The 18867-nt window shown below is 51.9% G+C and overlaps 1 protein-coding gene across 1 annotated transcript; it reads right to left on the bottom strand.

Moving 5' to 3' along the window:
• Positions 1–346: 346 nt before the first annotated feature.
• Positions 347–11270, bottom strand: ZSCAN22 (zinc finger and SCAN domain containing 22). The gene is given in 8 exon segments (XM_064489966.1): positions 347–4235; positions 4238–4494; positions 4496–4537; positions 4539–4686; positions 4689–4730; positions 4733–4861; positions 4864–4908; positions 7442–11270. Coding segments are annotated over 8 exon segments (1233 nt in total). The 5' UTR covers positions 7824–11270; the 3' UTR covers positions 347–4047.
• Between the last annotated feature and the right edge of the window lie 7597 nt (positions 11271–18867).

Here is an 18867-nt window from a genome sequence, read left to right as displayed (position 1 = left end):
TTTCTGTTTTTTCCTTCTGCTATCCCTCTGTTTCCCCTTTCCTGCCTTCTTTTGGATTTTTTTTCCCCTCAGATTCCATTTTAATTCATCTACTGAATTTTTGATCATCTCTTTGTATAGTCTTCTTTGGTGATTTCTCTACGGATTACAATATGCATACTTAACTCTTCTCAGTCTTCTTAGAATTGACATTTTTCCACTTAAAGTGGAATGTACAAATTTTATCACTACATAGGTCTCTTTACCCTTCCCTCTTTAATAAAGAAATTTTTTTTTTACTTAATGGTTCTTTAAGATACAATTTATATACAGTAAAATGCACAAATCTCAAACATATCACTGCATGTTGATGCCCTCTGCTCTTTATGCTACAGTCGTCATATATACCACATCAACATACACTGGAAACTCTCCCAGACAACGTTACAAATTTCACTTTCCACAGTCATGCATATCTTAAAGATCAAATATATGCAACCTACTACTTTTCATTTTCCTTCTGCTGTCATTTCCCTTCCTTCTAAAATAACTTCGTTTAGCATTTCTTTTAGAATAGGCCTGCTGGCAACAGTCTTAGTTTTTGCTTCATTTAAGGATGTCTGTATTTTGCTTTCATTCTTGAAGTGTATTTTCATTGCATATAGAATTCTGGACTGACAGTTCTTTTTTTTCAGCACTTAAAAATGTTTTCTCTGCCCTGTGGCCTTCACAATTTCTGGTAAGAAATCTATGATCTTTTTGTATCAATCTTTTTGTGATACATAGTTTTTCTCAGGCTGTTTTCCAAATTTTAAAATTTGTTTTTAGTTTTCAGCGTTGATTATGATGGGTCTGGGTATGGATTTCTTTGAGATTATGCTATTTTGGGTTCACTGAGCTTTCTGAACCTTAAGTTTATACTTTCTGCCAGACTGGGAAAGTTTCCAGCATTATTTCTTCAATATTCTTTCCACTGTCATTGCAAAGAATGTGATTGCATTCCCAACTACACTTATGGTTTCATCAGTTTCTCATTGTGATTCTGTCCCATAACAAGGCTGTTATAACCTGCCTGGTTTCAAACTATTACATCATCCTAATGCACTGTTCCTTTTTTCAAAAAACAGTGATCTTTTGACCTTAACAATGCTCTTCTGTAGGGTGGCTGACTGGCAGAGTGGGTGCTTGGCGTGCAGGATGTCTTGGGTTCACTCTCTAGCACCTCCGTTAAGGGGAAAAAAAACAGTGCTTTTCCATATTAACATCTATTTTGTCTGAAATTAACACTGCTCCATCAGCTTTCTTCAGCTTCATGCCCGCCTCGGGTATCCTTTTCTATTCCTTTGCCCTCAACTCTCCTGTGTCCTTGTTTTAGGTGTGTTTCTTCTAAAGAACATACGCTTGGATCTGACAGAAATCCAGTCTATTATATTTGCTCGGTGTGGTCTGCGAGGCATAGTCGTGCTTGTTGAAACTGCTGACACATGTGAACATGCTCTCGAGTCCAAGTGCTCCTACCCTGGCAGTGTAAGCCTGGCCGGTCACTTAGGCTCAAACCCCTCGTCCCGGCCTATGGTGAATGGGGTGGTTGTGTGAGGATTAAATGAGGTGCTGTATATAAATCATTTGGCAGACTGACCAACACAGGTAGGCCCTTAATAAAGATTCCTTTCTTCCCTGGACCTCCCTCCCCTTTAGACAAACATGGCAGACACACTCTCGAGGCCAAGTGGGTGTTAGAGATGCTCAGAGCACCAGGGGGAAGGAGACTGGTTTCCTCAGTGCAAAGTCAGGTGAGTGGGAGCGTAGAGGTGGAGTCGGAGGCCACAAGTCACAGCCAGGAGCCTGGCCCTGGATCAGGTCTCATTATTCCCTCTCTACAGATGAGCAGGTAACTGAGGCTCAGGGAAGTCACTTATCCCAGGTCCCCAAAGCAGCCCAGGGAGGCGGGGGCCCTGCAGCCTGTTGGAGGCTTGATGTCACTGGCAACATGCATCTCTCACCGCCGGCTTTTCCCTCCGCCCGTCAACTTTCCCTCAGTCTCGGCCTCAGCTGCACCACGTGTGGGAGCCAGTCTGTGTCTAGACGTATCTAGGGCTCTCTCAGAGGCACTGACACAAACTCTCAGTCTCTCTGGGTCTCAGCCTTCCTATCCTGGACCTCACTCACCAGTCTTTGTTTACGCGTGAGACAGAGGGACAAATCCAAGACAAGAGGAAGAGACACAGGGCAAGATGGTGACAATGACGGTTCACAACACTGACGGGGTCAAATGGTGCACAGACAGTGGGGTCATCAGAAACAGAGGCAAGGAGGCTGCAACCTGGCAGTTGGGGACAGAGGCTGTGACATCCAGTTACAGACACGGACCCTGAAAGAGGGACAGTACAGAATAGTGAGAGGCCAGAGGGCACACTGACAGGATGCTGGTACAGGAGGTCTGGCGCCATGGAAAGGGCAGACTGAGTGCAGTAACACTGTACAGCGGCCACCACCTGCCAGGCTTGTCTGATTGTTACAGACTGTTCTTGCCCCATAGGGCCCACAGCTGGTGGGGAGATGGCCACCTAGCCATCTATAAGGACAATGCAGGGTGGAGCCTGGTGACTGCCCCCGGGAAAGCATCAGTCATTCATTCAGCAGACATTGGTCAGGGCCCGTTGCCCCATGCGCTGAGGACACTGAGAGTAAGACATGGCCCCTGCTCTGAGCAGCTCGATGTCCTTGGAAAACACAAACTACAGCTCTGCAAGGAGTAACTAGAATATGGTAGGAGGTCTAAGAGAAGTAAGTATGAGGCACTCTGGAAGCAGGAAGGGCAAGCTGAAGTCTGTCTGAGGTTGCGGAGGACATTTGAAACATCCTGGAGGCAAGAAGAGATGAGGGCTCCAGGCACAGGTACAAAAGCACGTATGGCAGGAAAAAAGTATGGTTTCTTCAGAACCAGAAGTTGTTTCATGTGGCTGGTGGGGCCACGGGGGATGAGGCCAAGGGCTGGGTTGCAAATGATTGTGACTGGCAGGTGGAGTTTGAGCCTTGTCCCACAAGGCAGTACTCTGAAACCATCTTCACATCACTGCACGCATAGAAAGGTGACAATATTCATATACACACAAGAAGGTACCTGGAGAGACTGCTTGGCACCCAAAGCGACTTATGTCTTGGCATGCTTGTCACCCATTCCCTGGGGAGCTTCCCACCGTGGAGACATAATTGTATTCAGGTTGCCTGCTGGAGGTGAGTGTGGAGAATGAAACAATAGTGTGTGTGTGTGTGTGTGGGCGGGGGGTGCATGTTGTGTGTCTGTGTGTGTAAAATGAAGGCAGGAAGGGTCAGGAATGAGACCCTGCCAGAATCCAGATGACAGGTAACAATGATGCAGCAGATGGATGAGAGATGGTTTTAAGTAAAACCAACAGGGCACATGCCTAGTAAGACTAGGGGGCAGGGCAGGAGAAGTGCATGCCGGGTGGGTGTCATGTGGTGCCCTGGATTAGAACAGGGAAGGTAGGAGAGAGGCTGAGGGTCTAGAGAGTCTCCTTGGGAAAGGCAGCCTCTCAAGTTGGCCGTGGAGTGAGACACAATGGACCGAGTGAGGCACCAGGTGCGAGGGCACAGCGGTGGGCTGGGCAGGTGCCCCTCCTGGGCCAAGCCGGAGGGAATGGGCGAGAAAAGACACCACGTGTGAATGTGAAGCCGGAGACACCCGGCACCAAGCCCCTGGGGACCACTGAGTCCCGAGAGCAACTTGACCCCAGCTGCCCTGGCTCCAAGGAATGATCCACATTGTCAGCTCAGCTGTGCTCTCTCTGAGAAGGGCCTGAGCAGGGTATGGAGGGTGGCAGGAGCCTTCTGGAAGCTTCTCCAGCTGGCCTGAATACCTTTATGTTCACCAGGGGCCTCCATCTGGGTCCCCTAATGAAGAGCTGTCACCAGACAGCCCAGAGCCTGCCCTGAATCACCTTGTCACTCTGGGGAATCTCATCAGTCCCCCACCCCGCCCCTCCCACCCCTTTGGGAACTCAGGGTCTCTGGTGGAGGTGGGGCCACCCTGAGGGCTCACTCCAGTCAGGGCAGCGGGGTGACGTGGACCCTCAGGTGAACCGTGAGTGCGGAGCTGCGGCTGAAGGTCTTCCCGCAGTCGCTGCATCTGTAGGGCTCCTGGCAGGCGTGGACCCTCCGGGGCTTGATGAGGGAGAAGCTCTGCGCAAAGGCCTTTGTACAAACCTCACAACGATAGGGCTTCTCTCCGGAGTTCTCAGGTGTTGGATCAGGGCCGAGCAGTCACTGAGGGTGCGGCCACAGGCCTCGCACCTGTAGGACTTCTCCCTGGTGTGGACCCTCCGGCGCTGACTCAGATGCGTTACCCGGCTGAAGGCCTTCCTATGCTCCGCACATGCGTGCAGCTTTGCCCAGGTGTGTACGACGTGGTGCTGGGCCAGGTGGATGCTGCGGCCCAAGGCCTCCCCGCACTTCCGCGAGTGGCTCCTCTGTGCGCCCCCAGGGCCACCGGCTCTGGAACGTGCTCCCACATTTGCCGCACCTGGAGGACCCCTTCCTGAGGACGTGCAGGCGGGCCCTGTCCGGTAACCACCAACCGCCCCAGTTTCTCTTCGGAAGGAGTCTTCTCTCCAGAGGTGAAGTCTGGCCACACAGCAGGACCTTCCCCCGAGGCCCTGGCTTCACGGCCCAGCTGGTCTATGGGGGCGTCCTCCTGAAACCCATCTCCTGGGTGGCAGACTTTGTCCATCTCTCCCTGAGAGCCTGGCCAGCCTCTCTGAGCTGCCCTGGGGTTCGCAGGCCTTGCTGAGGGCGGGTCCCAGGGAAAGCCCTCCCACCAGGGTTTCGGAGGCCCCGAATCACGGCTCCGACTCTTTGAGCTGCTCTGCTTACAGTTTGCCTCTGAGAGCTCAGACCCCAGCTCCCGTCCTGAAATAGCCAGAACCGCAGGGTCACTGCTTCCTCCAGACCAGGTCTCGCCTGTGCCGCCCAGCCCGGCTTACTCTGAAAGGGGAGATGTGCGCCACTCCGGACACTTGGCCCCATTTCCAGGGTAGAGTTTCTCATCTGGTGTCTTGGATGATGAAAGGGCACAGGACTGTCCTCCCAAACTCGTGCCACAGGCTCCCATCCACCCCTCACCCACCGGCCCCATCAACCCTCCAAACTCTCCAGTCTCTCAGGCTCCAGCGTCAGAAGGAGAACCCTGAGGCTGCACTGACCTGAGAGAGGGCAGGAGCAAGAGTGAGCACGTGGGGCACCTGCTCCCCACCCCAGGGGCAGGCTAGAGCTCCCAACCCACCACCCTGCCCGCCCGCGGGGCCGCGGTGGGTCTGCAGATGCTCCGTAACTACAGGCCCAATGAGGGAATCAGTCCAGATGCAGCCGACTCTACTGTGAACCCCAGGCAGACAACTGCTGTGGGTGGTGATGCACCCCCTGGCCTGCCTGCGCGCCCCGGGAAGCGGAGGCCCATGCCTAATAAAGTGCCATGAAGGCGGGGCGGGGCTAGGCGAGCGGGAGAGGGGCTGTGTACCAGGTAGGAGCCGGCCCAGGGCACTGGGACGCATAGTTGGGCATCATTTACTGAACAGATTTCAGGAAGGGGAGGGTGGCCAGAGTAACTGCTGGGTAAGTCCGCAGAGGGGCCCCAGCTCTGCCACTGGCCAGCTCCCAGGCCTTGGGCAATCCTGCCCTCATTTGGGACTCATTTTCCCCATCTGTAAGAGAGGGACATGATGCTGCTCACCTCCCCAGGCTCTCGTTCCGTGCTAGGCTCCAAGTGCAGTGGCTAACTTCCACCACCTCATTTCAGCTTTATTCTGCTCTCAGAAAGAGGTACTTTGGTGAAGGTGTTTCAGGAGGGGAAACTGAGGCCCATCTGAGGGGAGGTCTTGAGTAATTGGTACAAGACCACGTGATTAACTCAGAGAGGGTGAGTAACTCGCACAAGATCACAGTTAGCTAGTCGGCAGGTTGGGATTTCCACTCTAGACTCCTCCTCCTCCTCTAAGCCCAGGGACGTCCCACCGACTCCCCCAGCCTCCCTAGCCACACGCTGGGTCCCCACCACCCTTCTCCCTCTATTCCAGAAGCACTGGCCCACCTGCTCTTCCCAGAATGCACCAGTCCATAGCATCCATGGGGCCTCTGCCCAAACTACGGTTCTTTCCTGTTGTCTCAGTGCCATCTGCATTTCCTCTGAAGACTCTTGACCCTACAAGTGATGGGGCCATGCCCTCATCCCTGCCTGGGGCTGTGACATCTGCCTGGGAATGGCTGATGGGGCCCAGGGAGGGCGTCTGACCCGCCACTTTCAGAAAGTCTGCTTCTCAGGAGCTGAACAAGGTTTCACAACAGCTCCTCACTTGTCAGGGTACTGCTCCCCGTGCCACAGAGACTGCCTTTCTACACCTGTCCACAACACTGAGGTGCGAATTACGGGCTACAATCCCCATTTTATTGACAGAGAAACAGGCACAAGAGAGTCACACAGCCAGGAGGAGGCAGGGTGGTGGGTGGACCTACCCAGGCTCTGTGATTCTTCTGAGTCCAAACTCCATGCTCTCCCCGCCCCAGCACGCCTCCTCCCTGGTTCCTGGCACACCCACCCCAGCAGATGCTACCATCAGGCAGGGCTGCGACCCTCTGGGAGAAGCTTTCGCTTCCTGCTCTGGACTGTCCCAGGGCTGGATCCTGCTGGCATCCCTCAGGACCTCCCTGGGCTGCGACACCTGAGTGGGTGTCTCTAAGCGATGGGACCCACCCTGGCCTGGAGCAGGTCTGTCTCACCCAAACCCTGGAGGTCAGCATAGGGAGGGCTCTGAGGGGGCACATGGGGACACACAGCGTTTCTGCCCCTGCTCACCACCCTGCAAATCCAGCCTGGTTCTCTTTGGGGAAGTTCCCTTGCTCACAGCAGTCCCTGGGACTCTGTTCAGCCAAGCACAAGACCTTGACCAGCTCAGTGAGCTTCAGCTCAGGGATCTTCTGCTGTTGTCCCCGTGGGGTTTCTACACTGATAAGACACAAGTCTGAGACTGGGAGGCCAACTTAGTCTCCCTTGGGGACAGAAGCTACTTAAGAAGGAAGCTAACACGTGTCTTCAGATTATAGTTTTCTCCTGTACACCTGAAACTAACACGGTAAATCAACTACACATCAATAGAAGACACAATTTTAAAAAATAATGCAACTAACACAGGAAAACCCAACTGAGAAACAAAGGAGGACGAGAGAGTCCTGATGCCGTCACCTGAGCCCCTGGACATGAAACCTCCCTGCCTGGTGATGGCCAGTTCGAGCTGGGGTTTTGGTCATTAGCGATCAAAACAGACCTGCTTACCACAGTGCGTGAGGGTCTGGGGCAGACACTAACATGAGACCAGTACGCGAGTGACCCCAAATCCAAGCCTGCATGCCCACATGCCAATCCAGCTTTGCCCCCAGTGTCACCGCTCACCTCTCTGGTCCAGGGCCTGAGTCAGATCCTCTACCAGCACAGCAGCCTCCTCGCCACTCTTGGGGTGCTGGCCCCGCACCCAGGCCTGGATCTCAGGCGGCAGCACGCCCAGGAACTGCTCCAGCACCAGCAGCTCCAGCATCTGCTCCTTGGAGTGCACCTCGGGCCACAGCCACTGGCAGCACAGCTCTCGCAGCCGGGCCAGGGCCTCATGTGGGTTGGATGCCTCCTCACAGCGGAAATGCAGGAGGCGCAGACATGCAGCCTCGGGGTGGGCAGTGTGGCCACAGCCAGAGTCCTGGGCCTGGAACTCCACCTTCACCCATAGAAAGCTATCTTGGTCCCCGGGCACTGGGCTCAAGGGGCTGCTGGGGGTGGCCATTGGGCGGCAGACCTCTGATGAGATATAGGACGGCCAGGGCCTCCAACAGGGTCTGCCGGAAGATTAGAACTTGGTTGTCATGTGAACCTGGGGCCCTGCTTCATGCCTGCTGAGCAGGGCAGATGCGGGCTTGGGGCCTCTGAGATGTGACTCACTCTCACAGAGACACGGATGAGCAAAACCATCAGGGCAGCACCCGCGTGGTGCTGAGCACCCTCCTAAATGCTCGCATATAGTAACTCTTTTAAAATTCACAGCAAACTCAGGAGGTGAGAACTTTCCTTCCATTTTATGGGTATGGAGTCAGACAGGAGGAAAAGATTTGCCCAGTTTCCTGGACAGTGAAAGGAAGGGCGGTGGCTGAGCTACAGACCCAGGCAGATGGACCCCGTGGCCAGTCTGCTTCAGGCACACTCCCTGCACAGAGCCTGGGCTGTCTCTGGTCTCACATGCCCCCTCCCCAGGCAGCCCCATGCTCCTTCCCTTACTTTCTCTGCTAATTGTTTTGCAGCTTCTGAGATGGATTCGTAGATAGCTGATGTTTAGCCTTTCTTAATTTCTAAGACATGTATTTCAGACTCTAAATTTCCCTCTAAACACAGCTTTAGCTGTACACACACAAGTTTGGTTTTGCATATTCATTATCATTTAGTTAAAAATATTTTCCAATTTCTATCGTGGCTTCTTCTTGTACCATGGGCTATTTAGAACTCTGCTGCCTCTTTTCCAAACAATTTGGAGTTTTCCAATTGTCTTTTTACCACTGATTTAAGTCTGTTGTGCTCAGAAATGGGCTTTGGTCAATTTCAATCATTTGATATTTGCTGAGATGTGGTTTGTGACCCAGTGTATATACTTACACTTAAAAATATGTTGAATGTTCCACATACATTTAAAAAAAAAACCATCTTAGATAAGTGACAAAAGTAAAACAGATAACTGGACTTCATCAAAATTAAAAACATTTGTGATCTGAAGGACACCATCAAGAAGGTGAAAAGGAAATCTACAGAAAGGGAGAAAATATTTGCAAATCGTATATCTGATAAGGAACCTGAATCTAGAACAACTCCATAATAAAAACACAAGTGATCCAATTAAAGAATGGGCACAGGGTTTGACTAGACATTTCTCCAAAGATATACAAATGTGCCTATAAGCACATGGAAAGAAGCTCGACGTCGTCACCTAGCAGAGAAGGCGAAATCAAACACCACCAAGAGATGCCACTTCACACCTGCTGAGACGTGACACTCAAAATGACAGGTGAGGAACGTTGGCACTTGAGCCACGGCCTTGGGCAGATGGAGAAGCGCACATTAGCAAAACAAGACCCCAATCCTGAAACCTTTCACTCGCAGCCGGTGATCTCTAGCAAAGCTGTGTTCCAGCCCTGACCCCACTGTAACAGCCATGTTTGCCGTTAGCCCAATTCCGCAGTTCCTCTGTCCCTGTTATTCTCTTGCTCTAAATCCCTCTCTGCACCTGTCTACCTTCTCCTAGTCCTCCAGGCCCCACGTTAGCTGTCACCTTCTCCAAGAGCTGCCCCAGCACCTGGGGGCAGGCTCAGTACCCTTCTGAGTGCCCTGGGTCTCTTTTCCCCCAGCTCTGTGCTCTAACCATACAGTTTCCCCAGAGAGACTGGACATGCTGGAGTCACAGTGCCTATAGCAAGTGCACAGTAAACAGGTGCTGAGCAAATGGAGAAAGGGACCAGGAAAGGTGGAGTTTGATGCAGGGAATTGTTGCTCAGAGGAGGGGGTGCAGGGGTGGCAGGACTGACAACAAATGCAGCAACAGTTTCCAAGCTCCCTTTTGTACTCTTGGAACTGCTGTTCTGGAAGATCTCTGATGAAAGTCTCTGAGACACATGGACAGGGACAATGCTCAACCCACCCCCAATGTGCTGACCTCACTTCAAGTTGAAGTTCCCTGTTCACGCCTACTTAACCAACTTAGGTAAGCTTGCTCCTGTAACCACACTTCAAATGGCTTCTGTCACGCTGAAGTACGCTTGAGTCTGATTTGAAACTGCACAAATTTTTCTTTTCCTTAGAACACAAGCCCACAGACCCCCTCCCTGAGCACCCTTTGTTCCAGGCACAGGAATGTCAAGAGATATGGCTCATTAACCCCCCGGGACAGAGGACAAACACCAGACCTGGGACCGATGAAGGGGGAGGACATAGTCTGAAAACCTCAGGAACAGGAGGCCCCGTCACCCACGCAGCTGCACAAGAGGAAGACAGCGCAGCCTGTATCCGGGATGCTGAACAGAAGCACCATGCTACAAAATCTCCTATTATCCCTCTCTAAAATGGGCTCACAGTTTCAAAGGCACGAGCCTACTGTGACTGCCTTTGCCTGGCAAAAGAAATAAAGCTGTCTTTTCTGCTTCACCCAAAACTGTCTTCAAGTCTTCATTTGGTAATTGGGGTACAGAGGCCAAATTTCGGCAACACTTCTTACTAGTACCCAACCTGGTAACAGGCTTGTCACACCGCAAACAGGCAGGAGATGCCAATCTGATGACGCCACGGCCCCCTGCCAGACTTCAGCCCACAGAAGGTGTTGGGGGACATAAACCCAGCTGGGTGACTGCTGGTTACATCATTTTAGCTACAGACATGGCAAAGCACAAACTCCCTGTCACACACTTGGTAAACTCTCTGCAAATCACCCAAAATCTCAGTCAGTCACAGTTATAGGCACACATCCTGTCTCAGGCACGGTCTGTCAGTCATATCGCCAAATACACCCGGCATCAGAACTGTCTCAGTGTCACCCACAGCCAGTCAAGTAAACAAAGGCCTTCGGAGCGTCACCACCATACAGCACCGTTCCAACATTTACTCATAATCACCGGTCACGGTCTCGGCCTGTCAGACACACACAGACTCTCAGTCACACCTTAAATCACACACAGTCAGTCACAGACACACCCTCTCACGCAAATCACTAGAACCTCAGACAAAAATCTCAAACATCTCTGTCGGCCCCACACTTGATAGGGCCGGTCAGACATCGTCCTACCGGCCGGTCACACACTCTCAGCCTGTCAGTCAGAAACCCCCACCAAGACGATTCAGATGCAAATACACGACCAGACACACGCAACTGGTCAGGCAGACCCACATCCTTCTGCTCAGTCAGCGGGTCCCGCAGATGACCAGTGAGTTCCACACTCTGTCCGTCCGTCTGTCCGTCCGTCCGTCCATCCACGCGCGGCTCGTGGTCAGCCCCTCACTGCCCTCCTGCAAGCGTAGGTACCCCATATCTCCTCAGCCAACTGCAGGCAGTAGTGACTTCGGGGCCTCAGGCTGCTCCTCTCCGGCCCCGACCCTGGCAGGACCCCATCCGGACCCACCTCACCTGCGAGGCGGGCTGACGGTCCTGGGAGCCGTCGCGGAGGCGCCGGAGTGGGGAGCCCGCGCGCCAGCTGGGTCCACAGCTCCCAGAATGCACCGTGCGACCACCGATGACGCAACGCGCCGGGACCACAGGTCCCATAATGCGCTGGGGTGCCTTCACGTCCACAGCTCCCAGAATGCGACTCGTGACCCCCGTCTATGACGTCACTGCTGTGAGAACCATAGCTGACGTCAGCGTGCTGGAACCACAGCTCCCAGAATGCATCGCGCAATCCACCTATGACGTCATTTCTGCGCGACCCACCGCTGACGTAAGCGTGCCAGGACCACAGCTCCCAGAATGCGCTGGGGCCCTTCACGTCCACAGCCCTCAGAATGCACCGCGCGACCCACCGATGACGTAGAGCACCAGGACCACAGCTCTTAGAATGCATCGAGTGCGCCCGCCCACCTGAATACAATTTCCAGAAGGCGCCGCGTCTGCCTCCAGGAGCCCGGACAGGACTGGAGTTATAGTCAAGAGTGGGTGAATGCGCAGGGATGGAGGGCACTTTGTGGGGCAGTGATGAGGGTGAGTGGATGGTCCCCTGGAGGGTGTTACGGAGGTGGGACTGTGCATGGTGCGTGGGGAGGGGATGTGTGAGGAGGTAAGAGGTGTGAGAGGTGTGTGTGGAGGTGAGGGTGTTGTTATCCACCCGGATTCTTGGATTCTGTAATCAATAGAAATTGACAAGAGGCCAGAAGAGAAACTCAGGAAAGGCTTTTTTGGGACTTGCCCTCTTGTCATGGGGGTGGGGGTGGAGGGTTCATGCTCTGAGCGGCCCAAGCCAAAAACTGGTGCTATTATCACCTTGATACTAGATGCCCTTGTCCCACTTAGATACCTGGGTCTCTCCCAGAGTCTTATATTAAAAGCCCTAACCCCCAGTGGGAAGGTATTTGGAGGTGGGGCTGCTGGGGGGTGATTTGGTTTAGATCAGTTTATGAACCTGGATGTGGGCTGATAAACAGTGTGGCTACAGAGTCTGTATCCCAGATCTCCCCAGGTTCAGAGTCTCCTCTTAGGGGCCTTAGATCAGTGACTGAGTCTCTAAGCCCCACCCTGGGGTGACAAAACGAGGGAGAAGAGGCAGGAGCCCCGCCCCAGGACTTGGGCTCCTTGGGGGCTGCAGCTCCAGTTCAGCTCGGAGGTGCAGAAGTGTCACAGAAGCACAAATGGAAATGGGAGAATGCTGGCATTTGGAAACTTCACAAGGAAGGCACCTGCGGGAAGTGTGGATTCCTGGGCCTCAGGTTTATCATCCTCGAACCGCCCCTGAGGAGGAAGAGATGGGGGAGGTCAGAAGAGGGGACTTGAGGGAGGCCAGATCTACCCTCAGGGACCAGAGACCCTAGTTCCAAAGTCCCCTCACCCAGAGCCCCCAGCCAATGGCCTCTCCCAGGGACCCTAGCCCTTCCAGTCCAGCCCCTATAGGGTATTGCTCCTGCGCTGCCTGCCCTGGGCCTGCTCCCTCCTGCTCACCCTCCAGGGCTCACCGAACAACAGCCCCAATGTTTACTACATGCCAGGCATGCTGTGGGCACTTTCATCAGCTTGCTTGATCCTCACTCGGCCCCTGTGAGGGAGGCAACGCGACCTGACCGATTTCACAGGATGGAAACTAAGGCCTCAAGAGGGAAGATGCTCACCTGAGTCCACATGGACAGATGGGGTGATTCGTGCCCCCCTGGAATTAGTCTGGGGATATGGCACCCCACCAGGGTGACCCAGGGTGGGAATACATGTTTGGAGCAGGAAACCCTGGACCTGCGGCTCCATTTCCCTCTGTGTCTGTTTCCTCTTGGGTCCAACAGGGACAGTCTTCCGAGAGGATGGACAGCATTATGCCGTGAAGTCTTTGTGAAATGAGGCACAACATGAAACAGCTCTCAGGGCCCTTGCCGCCCAAGGCCACACTGCCTTCACACTCTACATCCCCACCATGCTGGGCAGGGGCAGGTCACGGGGATCAGGGCTCCACAGAAAGTGGCCCTGTGACTTGATGCTTGAGGCTGGCCTCAGACTCCTCCCTCTACCACTGTCCCCGAGCCTACACAGAGTCCCTGAGCTGTGGCTCCATGCCACCCCCAGCCTGTGAGCTTCTCAAGGACTTGCTGGGCCACGCTGGCCAATTTCCCTAATGCAGGGACAAGGAGGGACCGTCACCACCCTATGTTATATGGATGGGGGAAAACAAGGGCGTAGAGGGGTTAAGTCAGAGATTGTGAAGCAAACGATGGGCAGGTGGGGATTTGAAGCTGTCCAGTCAGCCTTGAGTCTGCGCCTTAAAAAGATCATTTTTTAAATAGAAGTATGTGTCCTCAGCTCAGTGAGTTTTGACCAGTGCACACACCTGTGTAACCACCATCCAGATCAAGCTCTAGAACTTTCTGTGAGGATGGAATATTCTGGAGCTGTGCTGTCCAATTTGGCAGCCATCAGCCCAGGTGGCGGCTGAGCGGGAGGAATGCAGGTGGTGTGACTGGGAAGTTGAATTTATGATTTTATTTAAGTTTATTTAATTACTTCACATTTCAATATCTGCGTGTGGCTCATAGCTACCAGTGGGAAGTTCAGCCCTAGGATGTTTCAGCACCGCGGACAGAGCCCTTCTGGCTCCCCTGCCAGGAGAGGCCCTCCCCAGCCTCGGGGTGGTGACTGCTGGGACTCCTGACAGCCCACGAGTTGTGTCTGTTCTCCAGCTTCACACACAGGGAATGATATGCTGTGTAACAGGCTGAGGTCTCAGCTCCATACTGTCAGGTGTGTGGATGATGGCACCAGACACCCGTCAGGATCCCCCGTTATGGGGACTGTTGAGGACAAAGTGGGCGAGTACTCTGAAGGGTGCTGAAAATTATAGTCCCAGCTGTCCTGAATTCAGGTCCCGACAGAGACTCCCAGGAGGGAAGGGCTGACTGGTCCCTCTGCCCCTCCCCACAGTGAGCAGATCCCTGGGGCCCTGACCCACCCAGTGCCCTTCCTCCTAGTGTCCTTCCTAAGCTGGGAACAGCAAGCATGGGTGGTGAGTAAAGCCTGTTACATCTGGGAGCCAACCACTCTCTGCTGGGCGACCTTGGGCTGCGCAAGTCCTCTTAGGCCTCAGTTTTCTACCTGTAAAATGGGGTAACAGTACACCTTGTGGAAGGCTGTTTGTTCGTTCATTAACAAATACTCCATGGACCAGGCACCACATCATGAAACTTACAGTCTGTGATGAATGGGAACCAGGATAAAGTGCTCAGATGTGGTAAGTGCTAAAAAGCATAATGTGGGCGTGGGTGGCCAGGGAAGTCCCCCAAATCGCTAAACTTATACCTTCCTGAGTGACTGGTGAGGTGGAGGAGGAGCACGGTGGGCAAGGGGAGCCGCAGGTGAGGCCTGGGAAATGAAGAAATCAGGTCATGCAGGGCCTGGAAGGCATGGATCGGAGTGTGAATTTGTTTCAAATCAGGGATCAGCAAATTCTGCCCCACTGCCCATTTCTGGACAGCCAGTGAACTAAGAATCATTTTTCTAGTTTTAAGTGGTTTGAGGGGAAAGGGTCAAGAGAAGAGCAGCGTTAACTGAAATTCTGATTTCAGTGTCCATCAACCAAGTTCTGGATTTTCTCAGGAAAAAAAATGTGGATCCGTGTTTTCTCTCTTGCTAAGTAAGAACCTCCATGCGTCCTCGGTTTTGCCTCTTGGACTGCAAGGCAGCACTTTACAGGGAGGGTCTGCTGACCCTGCTCTTATGACCTGGCCGGTGACAGAGGCTCAAGGGGAGGGGTGGCCTCACCGTACACAGTTTAAAGACCCCTCCAGTGTCATGTGGAGAGCGATGGAGGGGGCAAGAGAAGGCAGAGAGCTGTGAGGAGGTGGTGGCCTGGGCTAGGTTGACGAGGGCAGGGCGGTGAAGTGAAGGCAGCAGGTGCAGGGTATATTTTGAAGGAGATCCGGTTTCTGAAAATGTTCAGCCCTGTGAACACCACCGCGCCCTCTGCCTCCCCTGGCCTTGGGCGACGCTTGCAGGTAGGGATTCCTGTTCCTAGAGTCTACTTCTTACACAGCAGTGGGGCTCCAAGCTCCTGGCTTGGACGTTGGAGCCCAGGGCTGGGATTCTGGCCAGAGAAGTACTGCTGGGTAAGCACAGGTAGCACGGAGTGGGTGTGGCCACAGCCACACACATGAGCTCCCTTGGGACAGAACAACTGCCTCAGTCCCACAAACTGAAAACGTACACCCACACAAAAACATGTGAATGTTCACAGTGGCAATGTTTAGGTAAACAAACTCGTGTATCTATACAATGGGGTATTATTCAGCTACAAAAACGAATGAAGTACCAATACACAGCACAACATGGATGGACTTGGAACACATTATTCTCAGTGAAAAAAGCCAGACACAGAAAAACATACATTGTATGACTGCATTTTTAGGAAAAGTCCAGAATAGAAACAAAAAGTGGATTAATGGGTGTTGAGGCTGGGGAAGAGGTGAATGGGGAGTGATGGCTAAAGGTATAAGGCATAGGCACACACTTGAGTCACACCTGCACACACAGGTGGTGTCACACATGCAGGACACCCCTCTCCTCACACACACGCAGTGACACAGTTAAGCACATGGACACACGAGGACACACCTACACACACAGATTAAGTCTCACATGCAGGACACTCCCTCCGTTGACACGTACACGTGCAGGGTCGCACTCGGACACACACCTGAGGTCTCACCTGCTCCTGCAGGTCGTTCCCCGTCCCCAACCCCTAGGACGCGCACCACACCCTCCTCTCCCCGCTCCCCTACAGGCTGTCGGGCCCAGGTGTACGCCCCCTCCAGCCCCACCGCGTGCACACGCGAGCAACCCCTTCCTCTCACTCACACCTGCCACCCAGCTGGGACAGCGGACTCACCAAGGTGGGACCGCGCCTCCTACCGCCCGGTGCGCGCTCACCAAGGGCACTTCCGCCTGGCGCCGGAGGCTAGGACTTCACCTCCCAGCGGGCCCCGCGCCCGCGGGCCTGGAACGGGCCAGCACGGCGCGAATGGCCTCCTGGGAAATGAAATCCAAGAGCGCCTCCACAGGAAGAAGCGTGGGAATTGGTCATCAGCTGAGCCCTGCGGTGGGAAGACTAGATCTATACTGGCACTGTACGTAGTTTTCTGTATGTCCTTGTAGGTGTGCAGCCTATGTACTTTCCCCATCTTTCTCTTTGCACATATATCTGTGTAAGTATTAATGGAAGAAAGTTTCATATCTTCAGGTGTGAAAAAGTCATTCTGTTGAGTCCATGATTTAACTTTACATTTATGCTAACTAAAACATACATTGTATTACCGTATTATTTACTCTAATTGTTAAAGAAAAGGGTGCACTGATCAAAAGTAAAGAATGTCCATGTTAAAAATAAAGGTTGCCTCCCTTCCTGGGACACCAATGCTAGGCCTCCTTCAATGATGACTCCCTTCCCAGGTGCCAAGGCCACACTAACTTGCTGTGTATGTGCTGGTCTAGTTTTTAAAACCTTGAAGGACTATATCCCTGACTTGTTTGGTGTTCTTTGTTCTGACAGGATATAGAACTGCTGAAAACCATGCTTCAATGGAGCAGTTTCTCAGAGTTATCTGAGAGGCTGTCTCCTGGACTATATAGTCCTCAGTTTGGCTCCAGTGAAACTTTTCTATTTCTATTATAGGTTGTTAATTATTTCCATTGATAGTATATAGTGTGGGAATTTGCCCCCGAACCTATATATCCTTCAGCAAATGTCCACCCACCCAAGACACAAGGGAGAAACCATGCCATCACCTACTCCATAGCCCACATGCTAATTTCTCCCAGTAATGCCCTAGGTACTTTCTCTTTCATTTTTTATTGAAAACCACACTTTGCACTCTGCTGCCCCATCTTGAGTCATCTTCAATCTGGAAGGAATCCTCAGCTTTTTTTTCTTTTTAATAGTCTTCACATTTTTCATGTTTCCAATCTGGTTTTTCAAACTGTCTTCCAATTTAGATTTGACTGATTGTTCCTGTATATATAACTTAAAACAATCATAATCATATTTTACACGCTCCTGTTTCTTTCCACTGACTCTAACCATTTCTCCACTTCATTATTTTTTGAAAACTGTTCTTTGTTAAGTGGCTACATAGTATTCCATTGTATTATTGGTGGAAGTAATCAATAAACCATCTAAAATAGGAAAGGAAAACAGTTTTATTTGAGCCCAACTAAGGACTATAGCCTAGGAGACACAGATCCAAGAAGCACTTGAATTGTGTTCCCACTGACTACAAAATGGTAGAGGCTTATAAAGGCAAAACCTGCAAAGTTACATAAATTGTCAAGAATTAGGATTAGAGCTGGCAAGAAGTAAGGGTGCTTGTTAGGCAAAGATCGGCTGGGGTCCAAAATGGTTGCACAGTTACAAGGGGGAGACCCTGAGACCATAAGCTTGCAGTTGGCAGCCGCTGGCAGATACAGTTTTGAGAGCCGCTGGTGGTGTCCTTGAGTCTGATACATTTAAAAAAATTCCAGTTCTCAGTGACACAGAAACATGTCTGAAACCACATCCACAATGACCACCCAGCTCCATTTTGGATGCCTCAACCATAGTTACTCCATTTTAGTTCTAAAATGCATTCTTAGTAGTTAAAGCAGATGTACAATGCACGTTTGACAGGCCTTTCGACAGGCTGTTTTGGATAGAATAAAGTTCAAGTTAAATCATGTATAAGCCAGAGTGACTTCCCCATATCTCGATACGTAAAAATTTCTTCCATCTGTATGAATTTACCATAACTTACTTTCTCTTTTGGGTTCTGCACCCAATTCCAATGTGGCAAGGGAGGAGTGGGAAGGTGGGAAAGGGGTTGGGGGGCAGTTTCCTCCAAACCAATAATCAATTAATTCTCTGACACTATCAACCAGGAGATAGTGTCAGATTCCACAGGTTGAGGGTTCAGTCCTACAAAACTGCCCTCAAAACCCCACTTCAGACACCAGTCCAGACCGTTACCTGAACTTCTGACAACTGGTTACAAATCAGAGGCTCCCACATCCCTTCCTTCAGTTTGGTTAATTTGCCAGAGTGGCACACAGACCTCAGCAAACCCATTTACTCACCAGATTACCGATTTATCAGAACAGGAGATGACTCAGGAAAAGCCAACTGGGAGAGACGCAGAGCAAGGTGTGGGGGAAGGGGTGGAGCTCCCACAGCCTCTTCAGGTGCGCACTTGCCCAGAAGGACGCACATTCACCAACCTAGAAGCTGGTCAAACACCCACCTTTGGGGTTTCTTATGGAGACACTTCATTATACAGATATGAGAATCATTGGCCACTGCCAATGAATGGCACCCCCAGCCCCAGAAAGCCAGTGAGTGGGAACCCCAACCTTGGGTTCCCTAAGGGCTTTCCAAAAGTCACTTCATGTAAAAGACACCTTTACACTCTCATCACTCAGGAAATTCCAAGGGTTAGGAGCTCTGCCAGAAGTGGGGATGAAGACCAAATATATGTTGTTATAAATCATGGTATCACACCTTTCTTTCCCACCTTTAACTGGAAATTGAGATACTATAAACACATGCAGTGAATGTCCCTGCACCTTAGTTTTTCTGTATATCCATGAGGAC

This window comes from Camelus dromedarius, chromosome 9 (genome assembly GCF_036321535.1).
Source record: "Camelus dromedarius isolate mCamDro1 chromosome 9, mCamDro1.pat, whole genome shotgun sequence".
Lineage (NCBI taxonomy): Eukaryota > Metazoa > Chordata > Mammalia > Artiodactyla > Camelidae > Camelus > Camelus dromedarius.
Note: the sequence above shows the minus strand (reverse complement) of the source record. Positions and strands in the feature narration are given on the sequence as shown.